General features: G+C 48.1%; 1 protein-coding gene across 1 annotated transcript; it reads right to left on the reverse strand.

Moving 5' to 3' along the window:
- Positions 1 to 1,105: 1,105 nt before the first annotated feature.
- Positions 1,106 to 16,604, reverse strand: LOC138606793 (IgA receptor). The gene is made up of 4 exons (XM_069679241.1): positions 16,136 to 16,604; positions 8,856 to 8,952; positions 5,026 to 5,179; positions 1,106 to 4,128 (listed from the first exon to the last, which is right to left on the reverse strand). Exons 1-4 carry the CDS (start codon positions 16,460 to 16,462, stop codon positions 3,936 to 3,938), a joined length of 771 nt encoding a protein of 256 aa, XP_069535342.1. The 5' UTR covers positions 16,463 to 16,604; the 3' UTR covers positions 1,106 to 3,935.
- Positions 16,605 to 16,885: the final 281 nt, after the last annotated feature.

Consider the following 16,885-nt stretch of genomic DNA (forward strand, 5'->3'; position numbering starts at 1 on the left):
TGTCCCCTCCTGTCCTCTCCTGTCCTCTCTTGTCCCCTCCTGTCCTCTCCTGTCCCCTCTTGTCCTCTCCTGTCCTCTCTTGTCCTCTCCTGTCTCTGGTGTCCTCTCCTGTCCCCTTTTGTCCTCTCTTGTCCTCTCCTGTCCTCTATTGTCCTCTCCTGTCCTCTCCTGTCTCTGGTGTCCTCTCCTGTCCTCTCTTGTCCTCTCTTGTCCTCTCCTGTCTCTGGTGTCCTCTCCTGTCCTCTCTTGTCCCCTCCTGTCCTCTCTTGTCCTCTCTTGTCCTCTCCTGTTCTCTCCTGTCTCTGGTGTCCTCTCCTGTCCTCTCTTGTCCTCTCCTGTCTCTGGTGTCCTCTCCTGTCCTCTCATCCCCTCTTGTCCTCTCTTGTCGTCTCCTGTCTCTGGTGTCCTCTCCTGTCCTCTCTTGTCCTCTCTTGTCCTCTCCTGTCCCCTCCTGTCCTCTCTTGTCCTCTCTTGTCCCCTCTTGTCTCTGGTGTCCTCTCTTGTCCTCTCCTGTCCTCTCCTGTCCTCTCTTGTCCCCTCCTGTCCTCTCCTGTCCCCTCTTGTCCTCTCTTGTCTCTGGTGTCCTCTCCTGTCCTCTCTTGTCCCCTCCTGTCTCTGGTGTCCTCTCCTGTCCCCTTTTGTCCTCTCTTGTCCTCTCCTGTCCTCTATTGTCCTCTCCTGTCCTCTCTTGTCCTCTCCTGTCCTCTATTGTCCTCTCCTGTCCCCTTTTGTCCTCTCTTGTCCTCTCTTGTCCCCTCTTGTCCTATCCTGTCTCTGGTGTCCTCTCCTGTCCTCTCTTGTCCTCTCCTGTCCCCTCCTGTCCTCTCCTGTCCCCTTTTGTCCTCTCTTGTCCTCTCTTGTCCTCTCCTGTCCCCTCCTGTCCTCTCTTGTCCTCTCTTGTCCCCTCTTGTTCTCTCCTGTCTCTGGTGTCCTCTCTTGTCCTCTCTTGTCCTCTCTTTTCCTCTCCTGTCCCCTCCTGTCCTCTCCTGTCCTCTCTTGTCCCCTCTTGTCCTCTCCTGTCTCTGGTGTCCTCTCCTGTCCTCTCTTGTCCTCTCCTGTCCCCTCCTGTCCCCTCTTGTCCTCTCTTGTCCTCTCCTGTCTCTGGTGTCCTCTCCTGTCCTCTTTTGTCCTCTCCTGTCTCTGGTGTCCTCTCCTGTCCTCTCTTGTCTCTGGTGTCCTCTCCTGTCCTCTCCTGTCCTCTCTTGTCCTCTCCTGTCTCTGGTGTCCTCTCCTGTCCTCTATTGTCCTCTCCTGTCCCCTTTTGTCCTCTCCTGTCCTCTCTTGTCCCCCGTTGTTCTCTCCTGTCTCTGGTGTCCTCTCTTGTCCTCTCCTGTCCTCTCCTGTCTCTGGTGTCCTCTCTTGTCCTCTCTTGTCCTCTCCTGTCCTCTCTTGTCCCCTCTTGTCCTCTCCTGTCTCTGGTGTCCTCTCCTGTCCTCTCTTGTCCTCTCCTGTCCTCTCCTGTCTCTGGTGTCCTCTCCTGTCCTCTCTTGTCTCTGGTGTCCTCTCCTGTCCTCTCTTGTCCTCTCCTGTCTCTGGTGTCCTCTCCTGTCCTCTCCTGTCCTCTATTGTCCTCTCCTGTCCCCTTTTGTCCTCTCCTGTCCTCTCTTGTCCTCTCCTGTCTCTGGTGTCCTCTCTTGTCCTCTCCTGTCCTCTCTTGTCCTCTCCTGTCCTCTATTGTCCTCTCCTGTCCCCTTTTGTCCTCTTTTGTCCTCTCTTGTCCCCTCTTGTCCTATCCTGTCTCTGGTGTCCTCTCCTGTCCTCTCTTGTCCCCTTTTCGTCCCCTTTTGTCCTCTCTTGTCCTCTCTTGTCCTCTCCTGTCTCTGGTGTCCTCTCTTGTCCTCTCCTGTCCTCTCTTGTCCTCTCCTGTCCTCTATTGTCCTCTCCTGTCCCCTTTTGTCCTCTCTTGTCCCCTCTTGTCCTCTCCTGTCTCTGGTGTCCTCTCCTGTCCTCTCTTGTCCTCTCCTGTCCCCTTTTGTCCTCTCTTGTCCTCTCCTGTCCCCTCCTGTCCTCTCCTGTCCTCTCTTGTCCCCCGTTGTTCTCTCCTGTCTCTGGTGTCCTCTCTTGTCCTCTCCTGTCCTCTCCTGTCTCTGGTGTCCTCTCTTGTCCTCTCTTGTCCTCTCCTGTCCTCTCTTGTCCCCTCTTGTCCTCTCCTGTCTCTGGTGTCCTCTCCTGTCCTCTCTTGTCCTCTCCTGTCCTCTCCTGTCTCTGGTGTCCTCTCCTGTCCTCTCTTGTCTCTGGTGTCCTCTCCTGTCCTCTCTTGTCCTCTCCTGTCTCTGGTGTCCTCTCCTGTCCTCTCCTGTCCTCTATTGTCCTCTCCTGTCCCCTTTTGTCCTCTCCTGTCCTCTCTTGTCCTCTCCTGTCTCTGGTGTCCTCTCTTGTCCTCTCCTGTCCTCTCTTGTCCTCTCCTGTCCTCTATTGTCCTCTCCTGTCCCCTTTTGTCCTCTTTTGTCCTCTCTTGTCCCCTCTTGTCCTATCCTGTCTCTGGTGTCCTCTCCTGTCCTCTCTTGTCCCCTTTTCGTCCCCTCTTGTCCTCTCCTGTCTCTGGTGTCCTCTCCTGTCCTCTCTTGTCCTCTCCTGTCCTCTCCTGTCTCTGGTGTCCTCTCCTGTCCTCTCTTGTCTCTGGTGTCCTCTCCTGTCCTCTCTTGTCCTCTCCTGTCTCTGGTGTCCTCTCCTGTCCTCTCCTGTCCTCTATTGTCCTCTCCTGTCCCCTTTTGTCCTCTCCTGTCCTCTCTTGTCCTCTCCTGTCTCTGGTGTCCTCTCTTGTCCTCTCCTGTCCTCTCTTGTCCTCTCCTGTCCTCTCTTGTCCTCTCCTGTCCCCTTTTGTCCTCTTTTGTCCTCTCTTGTCCCCTCTTGTCCTATCCTGTCTCTGGTGTCCTCTCCTGTCCTCTCTTGTCCCCTTTTCGTCCCCTTTTGTCCTCTCTTGTCCTCTCTTGTCCCCTCTTGTCCTCTCCTGTCTCTGGTGTCCTCTCCTGTCCTCTCTTGTCCTCTCTTGTCCTCTCCTGTCCCCTCCTGTCCTCTCCTGTCCCCTTTTGTCCTCTCTTGTCCTCTCCTGTCCCCTCCTGTCCTCTCTTGTCCTCTCTTGTCCTCTCCTGACCCCTCCTGTCCTCTCTTGTCCCCTCTTGTCCTCTCCTGTCTCTGGTGTCCTCTCTTGTCCTCTCCTGTCCTCTCCTGTCCTCTCCTGTCTCTGGCCTGTGAAGCTCTTTCATCACCTCGTCTTATTTGTCGTCATCACTCCTGCAGTGAGCCGCTCTGACCAGCAGGTGGAGCTGCTCAGACGCTCCAACACACCTGAACCAGGTTCTGTTTCATGTGGATCAAATCTCAGAGACGGTTTTTATTTTATATATTTCATGTTATAATGAAATAAGACATTAATGCAGAGACGCTGTCACTTCCTGTTTGTCCCTCCATGACTCAAACCGTTTTTATGTTTTATATGTTCTTAATGTAATGATCGCTCACACAGCTCACTCGGTGATGATGACTCAGCGTGCTGCTCGAGGACACTCCAACACAAACATCTGAAGTAAATTCACTGGTTTAAAGAAGCTGCAGACTGAAGCGCTCTGCAAACCTTTTTAAACCTGTAAACTTTGTTCATCTTTCACTGTTATTAACTCCTCATACTAACTCAACTCTTCATTGTTTATAATTACAGACCACCAGAAACACGTTCTGTCTGTGATTTTACACCTTAGAGAAACAAGTGAAGAAATATTGTGATGCAAACGGTTTAAAAACAAACGTCTCGTTTGATCCGTTTCTAAAGTTTCATTCAGAGATAGTCGTGTGAGTAACTGTGGCTCCTCTCCATGCGTCCTAATGAACACACTTTTATGTTTTCAGTTAGAGTCAGAAGTGATGAAATGTTGAATATTTGGGGTGTGACGATGCGTTCAGGGTCCGTGGTTTCTGCTGGTTGTCGCCGTGTTGATTTACAGTGCTGTGTGAGTGATTATGAGCAGCAGGCGTTGGTACTCACAGGTTATCAGACGCAGAGCGCTGCAGACGAGCAGCGTCAGCGCAGGAATACCAGAGAGGGGCGAGGCAGCCGAGGTGGAGGTCGGTATGGGGGGGTCCTGCTGCGTCTGCTCAGGAGCCTCTGAGTCCTCCACTTTACACTTCAGACTGTAAACACACACACACACACACACACACACACACACACACACACACACAGTCAGAGAGGAATGTGCATCAGGGAAGGATTTAGGACGGGGCCACCTGACTGAAAAGGTGCTACCAGAAAGAAGTGTTGTTCAGCATCAGGTTGTTCTTAAAGACTCTGAGGAGTCTGGATGTTTTTAGCAGAAATTAGCATCATAATTAACATCACAAGTTAATGCTAACGTTAGCTAATAACTTTGCTAACTCCTTGTTCCTGTCCAGCTCCACCCTCATGTCCAAATATGGTCACACGGCCAGAATGCCAAACTCGAGACTTTCACACGGTTGTCCACAAACTAAGGGTCCATTATTTAAACAGTCGACTAGCCAGGCAGGCTGTCCCAGTGTTGCAGATAGGTAAGAGCCGTCCATTGGATGTTTACTGCAGTGATTAATATGTTGCAGGTCTTTAACCCTAACTGATGCAGCGAGGAGCTTCTCATTTCTTAAACAAGCAGTCACAAGACATCCTGTGGTCGTGGAAAAGATGTGACTCTGTTTCAGAGGGTCAAATTGTTGTCCTGCATCAAAACAACTAAGTAACATCACTTTACTAACCACGCTGATGAAAGTAAACACAGACCAAACCCCATTCAACAAACACCTAATTTAAGAAACCCTGTTCACAGCTGCTGTTCCAGGTAAATAAATGAACGTGTTGTCAGGATAGACTGATGACCCATACTGGAAAACTACACTGGGATCTGTGGTGGTCTCTCTCTGAGCTGCTGGGCCTACCCCCCCTCCATGTCGCTGAGCAGAAATCACTGCTGACAGATGATTAACATCTTCTCACTCTGTGCCTAAATCCTGACAGGAGCTCTGTGTGCAGAGTGAATAAATACAGATTGAACTCACAGCTGTTTCTTCAGGTACTGCTGTCCGGACTCGCAGGCTCGCTTCTGACTCTGAGCGGCTAACATCTGGCTCTCAGCGGCCGCCCTCAGACTGACGCAGGCCTCGGTCTGATGGGTGGCCTGGGTCACGTTCTCCTGCAGGGTGTCGATGTGATCTGAAGACACAGAGAAACAGTGAGTCACATTCAGATCTTTAACCTGTTTTAATCCGGTCCTGATGCTTCAGGTTTCAGATTCTACATGTAGATTCTGTAGATTCTGAAAATAGAGATCATGGTCTGTGTGACTGTGAGCATCACGGACTAAATGAACATCATGCTGTGTTGAAGAAGACTTGAGCTTGAGACCATAAACTCATGAGGAGAATGTTTACTGAGGAGATAAATCAGGAGGGAAGGAGGAGCATTATAAAGACTAAAGACTACGTCCACTTTAACAGACAGTCTATGGTTTAAAAAGTGTTTAGTTAAACAAGCTGAGTGAACTCTCCTTCAGAGTATTTTTGCCAATCATTAGTTTCATGCTCTGAATTAAAAGGACCCTTGTTCTGTTTGGGTAACGGCCATGTTGTCCTGTGACCTCCTGATATGATGCAGTGATAATGTTGTCTGAAAGTTCTCCAACACAGCAACAGTAACTAAGAGAGGGCGGGAACACCATGTGATCTGAGCCGGAGGTCTGAGAAAACACTGGAGGGTAAGCACACTAAATCGAGCAGAATATGAACAGGGTTTGGTTCAGATGTATTAACTTATAAGGCAGCGTTGGGTCTTATCTGTTTGTTATGAGAGGAATGAGCTCAGCTGCAGCTCTCGTGTTTTCTGTTCCTCAGCGGGCTGTGAGCAGATCCTGGATCAGTTCCTGGATCAGAGTCAGACTCAGGGAGGTCACTGCCAGAGAGAGGGGACAGATCCTGAGTCTGACTCCCAGGTGAGGACTGAAAACATAAGGTAAAGGTGTTTCAGCACTGACTCCAATTCATTTTACTCAGCCAGGTCAGGGATCAATGAACACTCTGCAGCCAATCAGAATCGGGTATTGACCCAGATCATGGAGTCTAATATCGATGTAACATGCCGCGCTCTGCAGCGCTCGGTCTCTCCTGGTGCCGTCTGTAACATGTGGTGCTCCTGCTGCAGCAGCTCGTCGAGGCTCTGCTCTGTGTTATATATAATGTTAAATGTAATATCCTGAGTGTTTCCTCAGATAGAAACCTGTGTGCTGTGAAGGTGTGACTCTGTTCCAGCCGTTTCTCATTAAACAGTGAGGGCTGTTTATCAGCAGCTCCACTTTAACACAATGCTTCTCTCATATCTGCCTCACACAGGGAGTCATCTCTTCCCTCCCAGCGCTCAGGGCAGGAAGTCACCTTCATTAAAGGCTTTCTCCACTTCCCATCAGGCTCCTGTTCCCGCCCTGCTGCTGCTGCTGGAGAGGATGAGTCAGGGAAAATACCGCCTTAAATGTAACAAAGGCTCCTGTTCCCTCCAACAGCTACAGCTCAGACTGATTTAAACAGCTTCTGTGTGAACGAGGCAGAAAAATACACTTTACATCATCTCACTTCATTCCCTCGTTTTATAAACTGCTCCTCTTCAGGAACAATCAAGGAGTTAAAACAACATTAAAACAAACGTTTCCAGCTACAGTTTGTTTACATGTTGTGGAGCAAGCTGTTAATGTTAGCCTAGCACTGCCATCCTGACATTATCACAGGTGCTGTGTTGAAATGCAGTGCGTCCTGATGTGGCCTAAATGTAGTCTGTAGTATGCAAACAAAAGCTAAATGTGCAGTATGCCAAACATGCCCGCATGTCGTACTGATTCGGAGAAAATCTCCAGTGTGCATCAGACCAGTCTACCTCGCCTGCTGTATCCCACAATGCAAAGCGCTGGAACGTCACAGCGGCAGTTAAAATGATGGACAGCAGCAGCAATCCAGCAGAAGGGGGCGCTATAGCTAAAGAAGCAGCGGTTATTGTTTATTTCCGCCTGGCGTAGCATACTGCAAAATGAATTTGAAAAGCTCCTCCATACTACAGACTACAGCCGAACGCAGTATATAGCATGTAGTATATAGTATGTAGTATGTAGCATGTAGTATATAGCATGTAGTATATAGTATGTAATATATAGTATTTAGTATATAGCATGTAGTAAATAGCATGCAGTATATAGCATGTAGTATATAGCATGTAGTATGTAGTATATAGTATGTAGTATATAGCATGTAGTATATAGTATGTAGCATGTAGTATATAGTATGTAGTATATAGCATGTAGTATATAGCATATAGCATGTAGTATATAGTATGTAGCATGTAGTATATAGCATATAGCATGTAGTATATAGCATGTAGTATATAGTATGTAGCATGTAGTATATAGCATGTAGTATATAGTATGTAGTATATAGCATGTAGTATATAGCATGTAGTATATAGTATGTAGTATATAGCATGTAGTATATAGTATGTAGTATATAGCATGTAGTATATAGCATGTAGTATATAGCATATAGCATGTAGTATATAGTATGTAGTATATAGCATGTAGTATATAGTATGTAGTATATAGTATGTAGTATATAGCATGTAGTATATAGCATATAGCATGTAGTATATAGTATATAGGATATAGTATATAGTATGTAGTATGTAGTATATAGCATGTAGTATATAGCATGTAGTATGTAGTATATAGTATGTAGTATATAGCATGTAGTATATAGTATGTAGCATGTAGTATATAGTATGTAGTATATAGCATGTAGTATATAGCATATAGCATGTAGTATATAGTATGTAGCATGTAGTATATAGCATATAGCATGTAGTATATAGCATGTAGTATATAGTATGTAGCATGTAGTATATAGCATGTAGTATATAGCATGTAGTATATAGTATGTAGCATGTAGTATATAGCATATAGCATGTAGTATATAGCATGTAGTATATAGTATGTAGCATGTAGTATATAGCATGTAGTATATAGCATGTAGTATATAGCATGTAGTACATAGCATATAGCATGTAGTATATAGTATGTAGTATGTAGTATGTAGTATGTAGTATGTAGTATTTTACTTTGTGTTGTTACCTGGTGTTTGTAACAAGTCAGTTTACAGTTATAACACTTAGTGAGGAGACTTTGACCGTCCGTAAACCTGCTGTTTTTTTTACACTTATATGTCAAGACAATAGAGCTAGCACTGGCTAAAGTTTAGCACGTTTTCCTTTGTGTCAGGAAATTCATTCTTAAATCTTTTCTTTACATCCACACAAACGTACCTGTTTCATAGACAGACAGACAGACAGACAGACAGACTAGATTTCTAGATTTCTGTGCAGATGAATTTACTTATTTTAAGAAATATTTTCTACATTTTCTTTCTTTAAACAAGTAAATATGTCCTTTCCTTTCCTTGCTGCCTTTGTTTCCCGCTTCCTTAATTACTTTTGACTTTCTGTCCTCGTTTTATAACCTTTATTCTTTTATCGTGAAATTATCTTCTTACGTTCTTCTCTTAGACGTGGTCCAATCATTAGATTTGATCACATTATATGAATTCCCAACATGTGGACGGAGTTATTTTTCCAGCTCATATTTTAGTTTAAGTGAGGAGCAGATTTTATGTGTGGTCTCCTCCTCTGACATAATTAAAAGGAGACTCTCTCTCTCTCTCTCTCTCTCTCTCTCTCTGACCAGTGGCGTGTGTTGTTTATTTACGGTGACTCACAGGTCGTCATGGTAACGGGGGGAAAATGCAGCTAAGAATACCGTCGCTGAGAAAGTCTCCTTTCATGGCCCTGATGGAGTTTTTCCTACCTTCCTGCAGCCTGAGCTGAGCCGTGAGGTTCGCCTCCGTCAGACGCAGCTGCTCGATGTCCTCCTGCAGGACGCTGACGTTCCCCTTCAAGACGAGCTGCAGGGCAAACAAACACACGGTACTCAGAGGATCACAGTTTCATCCTAACAGAAATGAGATGATGTGAGATTCTTTCTGCTGTTAAAGTGTTTTTATTGTTTATATTTCAGTCATTTTCCTGTGATGTCACCACAGGAGCATGGTGCATTCAGGGATGTTGGAAAAATGAAAAACAGTGAAATCTTCAATACATGAACAGACCAGGTTCATCTTCTATCTCTCCTGTGGTATGAACCCGTCAGCCTACAGGAAACCTCCAGCCTGAACACATGTGGACCAACATGTGGACCAACATGTGCATGATGAACCTGCTCTGAAGGACCCTCAGCTGGGCCGTGCTGTGCCAGACCGGGCCAGACTGTCTGCTCTCAGAGCTGATTGAAAGCAGGACAGACTGAACGCTGAGAACGTTTAGAAACATTCCTTTCATTGAACGCAGCAGTTATAGTTAGAACAGCTCTTTAAACACATGCCTGAGGGGCGTTCAGTGACAACAGTGTACAGTGTTCACACACACATTATAATACAGATTAGAGTCTGATAATAGAACGCTATCTTTGCTTCTGTGACACAGATTTGATCAGGATCACATCGACTCGACCTGCTGAGAAACAAACATCTTCGTCTTCAAACACCTGTTTAGTTTTCAGGTTCTCTGTTTGACTCTCGGACAAATAACCTCCACGACTCCCTGAGGGACCACGAGAACCTACTCGAGCTGAGAACCTGTCGCCTAGCAACAGGTAGCTAGTGGGCTAACTAGCTAGCTTAACTAACGTCGAGTTAGTTAAGCTGTTATTAGGTATTATATACCTATGAGATCATTTGTTTCAAGGCCCCTTTATTTTTCTTGGACATGTGTAACACAGCTATTCGACTGAGCTGAAACGTTAAACGTTTATTCCTCGGCCACGTCAAAGTCCACCATTTCGTGTGAATTGGCGCACAATGCGGGGATTCGGTGGGCAACGAAAGACGCACCCGATGGATCCTTCGCGACCCGGGAAACGCAGGACGTGTTTGTCAGCCGCATCTGAATGAGCCTTTAACTTGGGAGAGCCTTCGACGCGCTGCTGTGACACAATCGGCCTTCAAATACGGCCTTCGACGGCTGCGGCTGCTGGATTGGGACAGAGCTAAGGATTCCTTACATCATCTCAGGGTCTTCTGATGCTTCCTGAACCACCCTCTCAAGGAGCCTCAGGACACCTATAACTTATTCAAGAACCACAGGAACACAAATCTTCTATAGGAGCCCCTAAAAACGTCCTCTAGAACATAAATGAGAACCTCCTCAAGAACCCCCTGGAACATCCACTAGCATCCCCCAACATGCCCCCAGGACCTATTGGACCAAACCAAGAAGCCCTTTTCAGTCCCCAAGTATTCCTCGAATTTTCCTCCAGGACTCTTGGACGTCATGTGGAAAATATTATAGGAATAAAATCATTTAACCTCTTCAGTGACTCCTGTCGTCTTCTGAAGGAGAACTGGAACATTGTCAAAATCACTCAGACCCAATCAAAGGATGTTTAAACCTTTTCACTCTGTAATCGCTCAAAGGGCGACTGGAACATTGTCAAGGACCACTGAACTGCTGAAACCTCCTGAAGGACACTTGGAAACGGACTCCTGGGAAACCCTTAAAAAAAACCTGGAACATCTTATTTGACCACTAGGACCATAACAAGGACCAATCAAACCTCTGGACAAACATCCTCAAGGAGCAGAGCCCTTTTAAAGCGAGCTGAAACCTCCTCCAGGACCTCAGGGACATGTTCGACGAGGTGAGGTCGTGTCTGTTTGATCACTGAAACAATCTCGACTCATTTTCTTGACAAATACAGTCTTTGAGAATCTGAAAGTAGTTTTTTACTCTGATGTCATTTTAGATTTCCTGGCTGCAGATTCGAGTCTGAACAAACACCTGGAGATGCTGAACAGGAAGTGATGCACAGGAAGCAGCGGTGAAGCTCATTTTCATCAAGATTATCACTTTGTGTTCTCGGTATTTGCACAAACACACGCACACACACTTCCTGCCCACGCAGAACTCTTCTCCTCACACAACCCGACTGCACCTGAACGCCTCACACCGATATGAGCACAGGGTGGAGTAATGACACACACACAGAGTCTTGAGAGGAATATAGAATACATAAAAAAAGATTCTGCATTAGAAATGCTCACACCAAACTCCATTAAAAAAACAGTAATTTTAAAGTAGTGTTCTTGTGGTCTCACAGACAGACCTGACAGAGCATGAACTCATCCTGATGTAGTTCTCTCAGCATCCTTTCAGCCTGTTTATTGTCATTAAATCTCAGTAACATCTGTTTGTTTTGGCTTCATAGCGCTGTAGTGAGACAGATCTCAGCCCACGTGTGACCTGATAGATACAGTGAAACTGCCACTCAGCCTTTGACTAATAAATGTGAATAAACACTCACGAAAATCCGATTTTCCCGGACCGAACAGAGACAAGAATATCAGGGAAACTTTAAAAATGTGGACTCAAGGACACCTGGAACAAATAAAGACATAAGCGCACGGACAAAAGGACAAAAGTATGTGGACACTAATTATCATCTTCAACGAAACAGAGACACATCAAAGGAGTGAATCCCCTCCCTGAAAATGTCGCACAGCTCCTGCAAATATCACACGAGCTTCAGGAGTTTCACAGCTGACAGAAGGAGGGCCGCTGCGTTAAAGGTGAGACATATTTACCCAGCATGCAACGGGTTAACGGGAGCCGAGTCTGAGCTCAGGTGGATTCAGTCAAAACGGCAGGTGGAAGCAGTTAAAGAGCTCACAGATAAGGCTTTTATTTTGTAGGAATGCAGCGGTGTGGGAGATCACATGACCGCACATACACTGATCATGAGGTGTGAGCTGAAGGGGTCGTCTGTCCACCTGTCTGTCTGTGTCCCACTCCACCTGTCTGTCTGTCTGTGTCCTTCTCCACCTGTCTGTCTGTCTGTCTCCCTCTCCACCTGTCTGTCTGTGTCCCTTTCCACCTGTCTGTCTGTCTCCCTCTCCACCTGTCTGTCTGTGTCCCTTTCCACCTGTCTGTCTGTCTCCCTCTCCACCTGTCTGTCTGTCTGTGTCCCTTTCCACCTGTCTGTCTGTGTCCCTCTCCACCTGTCTGTCTGTCTGTGTCCTTCTCCACCTGTCTGTCTGTCTGTCTCCCTCTCCACCTGTCTGTCTGTGTCCCTTTCCACCTGTCTGTCTGTCTCCCTCTCCACCTGTCTGTCTGTGTCCCTTTCCACCTGTCTGTCTGTCTCCCTCTCCACCTGTCTGTCTGTCTGTGTCCCTTTCCACCTGTCTGTCTGTGTCCCTCTCCACCTGTCTGTCTGTCTGTGTCCCTCTCCACCTGTCTGTCTGTGTCCCTTTCCACCTGTCTGTCTGTCTGTCTGTCTGTCTGTCTGTCTGTCTGTCTCCCTCTCCACCTGTCTGTCTGTCTGTGTCCCCCTCCACCTGTCTGTCTGTGTCCCTCTCCACCTGTCTGTCTGTCTGTGTCCCCCTCCACCTGTCTGTCTGTCTGTGTCCCCCTCCACCTGTCTGTCTGTGTCCCTCTCCACCTGTCTGTCTGTCTGTGTCCCTCTCCACCTGTCTGTCTGTTTGTCTCCCTCTCCACCTGTCTGTCTGTGTCCCTCTCCATCTGTCTGTCTGTCTGTCTCCCTCTCCACCTGTCTGTCTGTGTCCCTTTCCACCTGTCTGTCTGTCTCCCTCTCCACCTGTCTGTCTGTGTCCCTCTCCACCTGTCTGTCTGTCTGTGTCCCCCTCCACCTGTCTGTCTGTGTCCCTCTCCACCTGTCTGTCTGTCTGTGTCCCCCTCCACCTGTCTGTCTGTCTGTCTGTGTCCCTCTCCACCTGTCTGTCTGCCTGTGTCCCTTACCACCTGTCTGTCTGCCTGTGTCCCTTTCCACCTGTCTGTCTGTCTGTGTCCCTCTCCACCTGTCTGTCTGTGTCCGTCTGTCTCCCTCTCCACCTGACTGTCTGTCTGTCTCCCTCTCCACCTGTCTGTCTGTGTCCCTTTCAACCTGTCTGTCTGTCTGTCTGTCTGTCTCCCTCTCCACCTGTCTGTCTGTCTGTGTCCCTCTCCACCTGTCTGTCTGTCTGTGTCCCCCTCACCTGTCTGTCTGTCTGTCTCCCTCTCCACCTGACTGTCTGTCTGTCTCCCTCTCCACCTGTCTGTCTGTGTCCCTTTCAACCTGTCTGTCTGTCTGTCTGTCTGTCTCCCTCTCCACCTGTCTGTGTCTCTCTCCACCTGTCTGTCTGCCTGTGTCCCTTTCCACCTGTCTGTCTGTCTGTGTCCCTCTCCACCTGTCTGTCTGTCTGTGTCCCCCTCACCTGTCTGTCTGTCTGTCTCCCTCTCCACTTGTCTGTCTGTGTCCCTTTCAACCTGTCTGTCTGTCTGTCTGTCTCCCTCTCCACCTGTCTGTGTCTCTCTCCACCTGTCTGTCTGCCTGTGTCCCTTTCCACCTGTCTGTCTGTTTGTGTCCTTCTCCACCTGTCTGTCTGTCTGTGTCCCCCTCACCTGTCTGTCTGTCTGTCTCCCTCTCCACTTGTCTGTCTGTGTCCCTCTCCACCTGTCTGTCTGTCTGTGTCCCCCTCCACCTGTCAGTCTGTCTTTGTCCCCCTCCACCTGTCTGTCTGTCTTTGTCCCCCTCCACCTGTCTGTCTGTGTCCCTCTCCACCTGTCTGTCTGTCTGTCTGTGTCCCCCTCCACCTGTCTGTCTGTCTGTGTCCCTCTCCACCTGTCTGTCTGTCTGTGTCCCCCTCCACCTGTCTGTCTGTCTGTGTCCCCCTCCACCTGTCTGTCTGTCTGTGTCCCTCTCCACCTGTCTGTCTGTCTGTGTCCCCCTCCACCTGTCTGTCCGTCTGTGTCCCCCTCCACCTGTCTGTCTGTCTCCCTCTCCACCTGTCTGTCTCCGTCTCCTCAGGATGAAGGTGTTTGACTGACAGCTCATTTGTCTTTCGAAACACGATGTTTCACAGGACTTCATGTCGAGAGCTCTCTGAGAGCAGCTTCTGTTCCCTCCTGATTTCATAATAACCGCACAGTGACACATCAGTGATTGCAGTGAATTCTGGGTAATGTGGTACCAGTTGGCAAACAGTCAGTGTGCTACATTCCTGTGAGCAGACTTTCCTGTATCCGCACACTTTCTGTTCCTATTAATAATCGAGTAGTTCAGAGTTTCCTTCAGTGAGTGAAGACTGACGCTCCACAGGATGCTTCACAGTAAAGTCACGAGAGGAAAAAATAAGGGAGCAGAGAGAAGGAGGAGCAGGGAGAAGGAGGAGCAGAGGTGAAGGAGGAGAGCAGGAATGAGTCAGGGGAGGAGGGAGAGAAGGCAAACACTCACTTTTTCCACCCAACAGCTCTGAGAATCAGAAGCTGGACATGTTGGAAGAAAGTTTTACAGTTTGAACAGGAAAGTCTGAAGTGTCCCAGCGTGGAAACAGAGAATGGCCTGTGATCACACGCACACACACGCACACACACACATGCACAGAGCAGGGACGCTGTGGGTTCAATAATCGTAGTTATTGGCTGTTTGGGACACAGATGGAAGCGGTTAGTGTTTTGGTGAGGAGGGTGGGGCCGCTCTGGACTCAAACAGAGTCTATTTTCAGAATCAGTTTGGTGCTGAGTTGGTAACACACGGGCAGATAGACTTAACGGGTCTTTTATTGTGACGTTCACTCTTCACTTCCTGTCTCTGTGACGCTGTCAGACCTGCTGTTTGTGTCCACATTAAACACACAGAAGGTTTTATTTGTGCTTGTTGGACCAGCCTGTGGGTGTATTCCTGAACTCTGGACTCAGCGACCGGTCTCCCCCTGCTTCATGTCGGTGTGCTAACTCTGAACCCGAGTCGGGTTCTGATCAGAGGAAGATCCGTCTGTTCAATATGAAGCTTTAACTGTTTTTAAACTTCAAACTCCTGTCAGCCTCTCAGTCGTGTTCATCAGTTTTCGGCCATTTTTAACTCCAACATTTCACAGGATTTTAGTTAGCTTACGAGCTAAAGTTAGCAACTGCTGAGCTCACAGACCCAAAGACCTGCTGAAGAGCCTCATAGAGACGCCTCGCCTCAGCTTCACAACAACGCCAACATGATGGCAGAGATGCTGTCTGTGTGTGTCGCGTGTGTGTGTCAGCTCAGAGGGTGTGTCCTCTCAGGTGGTGTTTTAGTGTTGGACCAAGATTATAAAAACGATTGATGACACAAGACATACATTTCATTTCTGACACAGAGAGAGAACAATGTTAGCAGCAGTTAGCATTAAAGGCTACGTCCATCTGAAGACAGATGAAACGTTGGTTACGTTCACACCGAGCGTCCACGCGACGCTTTTTAAAGAACCGTCAACAGAAAGTTTAGAAACTCTGCTGAGCTCAATTTAGTCTGAAAACGTGTTTTATTGTGTACGTACAAAAGATAGAGACTGATGAAACTAGGACACGTTCACACATGTCCTGCTCTGATTTACCCAGACCCGATCATGTGACCCTTAACAAAAACAAACATCAGCCATGACTAGCAGCGTTTAAGACAGAGCTAACATGCTGCATTATCAGAGAGAACACCTACACACATGCTCAGTGCACCTGGAGGGTCATGTGATCCGTGTTTTCAGGTGTGTTAGTATGAGTCAGATTATTTGTGAAACTCAGGGTGAGTTAGTTTTAAAATGAAACTGATTCTGATGTGAGATCAGAGTGTGACTGGAGCCCAAACAGCCAATAAAAGTGCAGCGTTGTCATTTAGATGTTTATGTGTTGAATGAATGAATGAATGAATGAATCCCTGCGATCACAACCTACGTCCTGCTCAGTCAGAACAGGCTGGTAATTACAGAGTGGTGTCCTTAAATGCACCAGACGACACAAATCTGTGCCCCCCCCCCCGTGTGTTTCACACGCGAACACGATGGCAAAGATTCAAGAAGAAACCAGAACGTCAGCCTTCGTCCTTCATCTTTCTACAAACAACCCTCCCATGACTTATTTATCAGTGTGATCTGCGGGCTCATGTTTGCATGCGCACAAACATTTCTCTGGCTTTCGTGTGTTTTCGTCAAACAAACGGACTCTGTCCTTGAGCGCTGACGTCCGGTTGTTTTTTACAGTGTACTCTAACCACATCATAAACTCTTCACTCACGTTTTCCTGCCGGCACTCCTCCAGCGTGACGTTGGTGGCGTTGAGGTGTCCCAGCAGCAGCAGGATCTCGGCTCTCTGCTTGGCCTGCTCCTCCCGCTCGGCCTCCACCTGCTCTTCCAGCGCCACCTTGTCCTTCCTGCACACCACCTTCACGCCCTCCAGCTTCTCAGTCTTGTCCTGCAGCTCGGCGCGGCACTGAGCCGAGCTCTTCAGGTCCGGAGACGTCGACCACACCACGATGACGATGAGCGAGATGATGGACCACAGCAACAGCAGCGCAATGACCACGTTCTTGGCCGTCTGGGAGGACTTGGAGGGGTCAGCCATGAGGAGGGCGGAGGTGAAGATGGAGAGGATGGAGGACGATGAAGACGAGCTGCTCTCAGTGAGTCTCTCAGGTCGGAGTGAGCTGGAGTTTCCCTGCAGGCGGGAACGCAGGGAGGGGTGACAGGAGGACGGCAAACCTCGGCCACACCCCCTGCCTCACCCACTGCACCCTCCTCCTCCTCCTCCTCCTCCTCCTCCTCCTCCCTGCATGTGGCTGTTATCGAGCCCACAGAGGACGCCGTGATCAACAGGAAAGTCACAACACCAGAGGGAAGCCAGCACACACTCTCTCACACACACACACACACACGCACACGCACACACACACACGCACACGCACACGCACACACACACACACACACACACAGAATTCACATTGGAATGTTTCGTTTATGTGTGAACTGTGTGTGTGCGTGTGTGTGT

Source organism: Semicossyphus pulcher, unplaced genomic scaffold (assembly GCF_022749685.1).
Source record: "Semicossyphus pulcher isolate SPU_LCO1_2020_fin unplaced genomic scaffold, fSemPul1.0.p SCAF_37, whole genome shotgun sequence".
Lineage (NCBI taxonomy): Eukaryota > Metazoa > Chordata > Actinopteri > Labriformes > Labridae > Semicossyphus > Semicossyphus pulcher.

Bases quoted from the DNA above. Each gene is read 5' to 3' on its own strand.
- LOC138606793 (XM_069679241.1), bottom strand. From the start codon at position 16,462: ATGGCTGACCCCTCCAAGTCCTCCCAGACGGCCAAGAACGTGGTCATT. The intron at 5,180-8,855 runs GTAGGAAAAACT...CTGTGTCTTCAG, and splicing joins TCAGCTCAGGCTGCAGGAAG to ATCACATCGACACCCTGCAG. The intron at 4,129-5,025 runs GTGAGTTCAATC...GTGTGTTTACAG, and splicing joins CAGTACCTGAAGAAACAGCT to TCTGAAGTGTAAAGTGGAGG.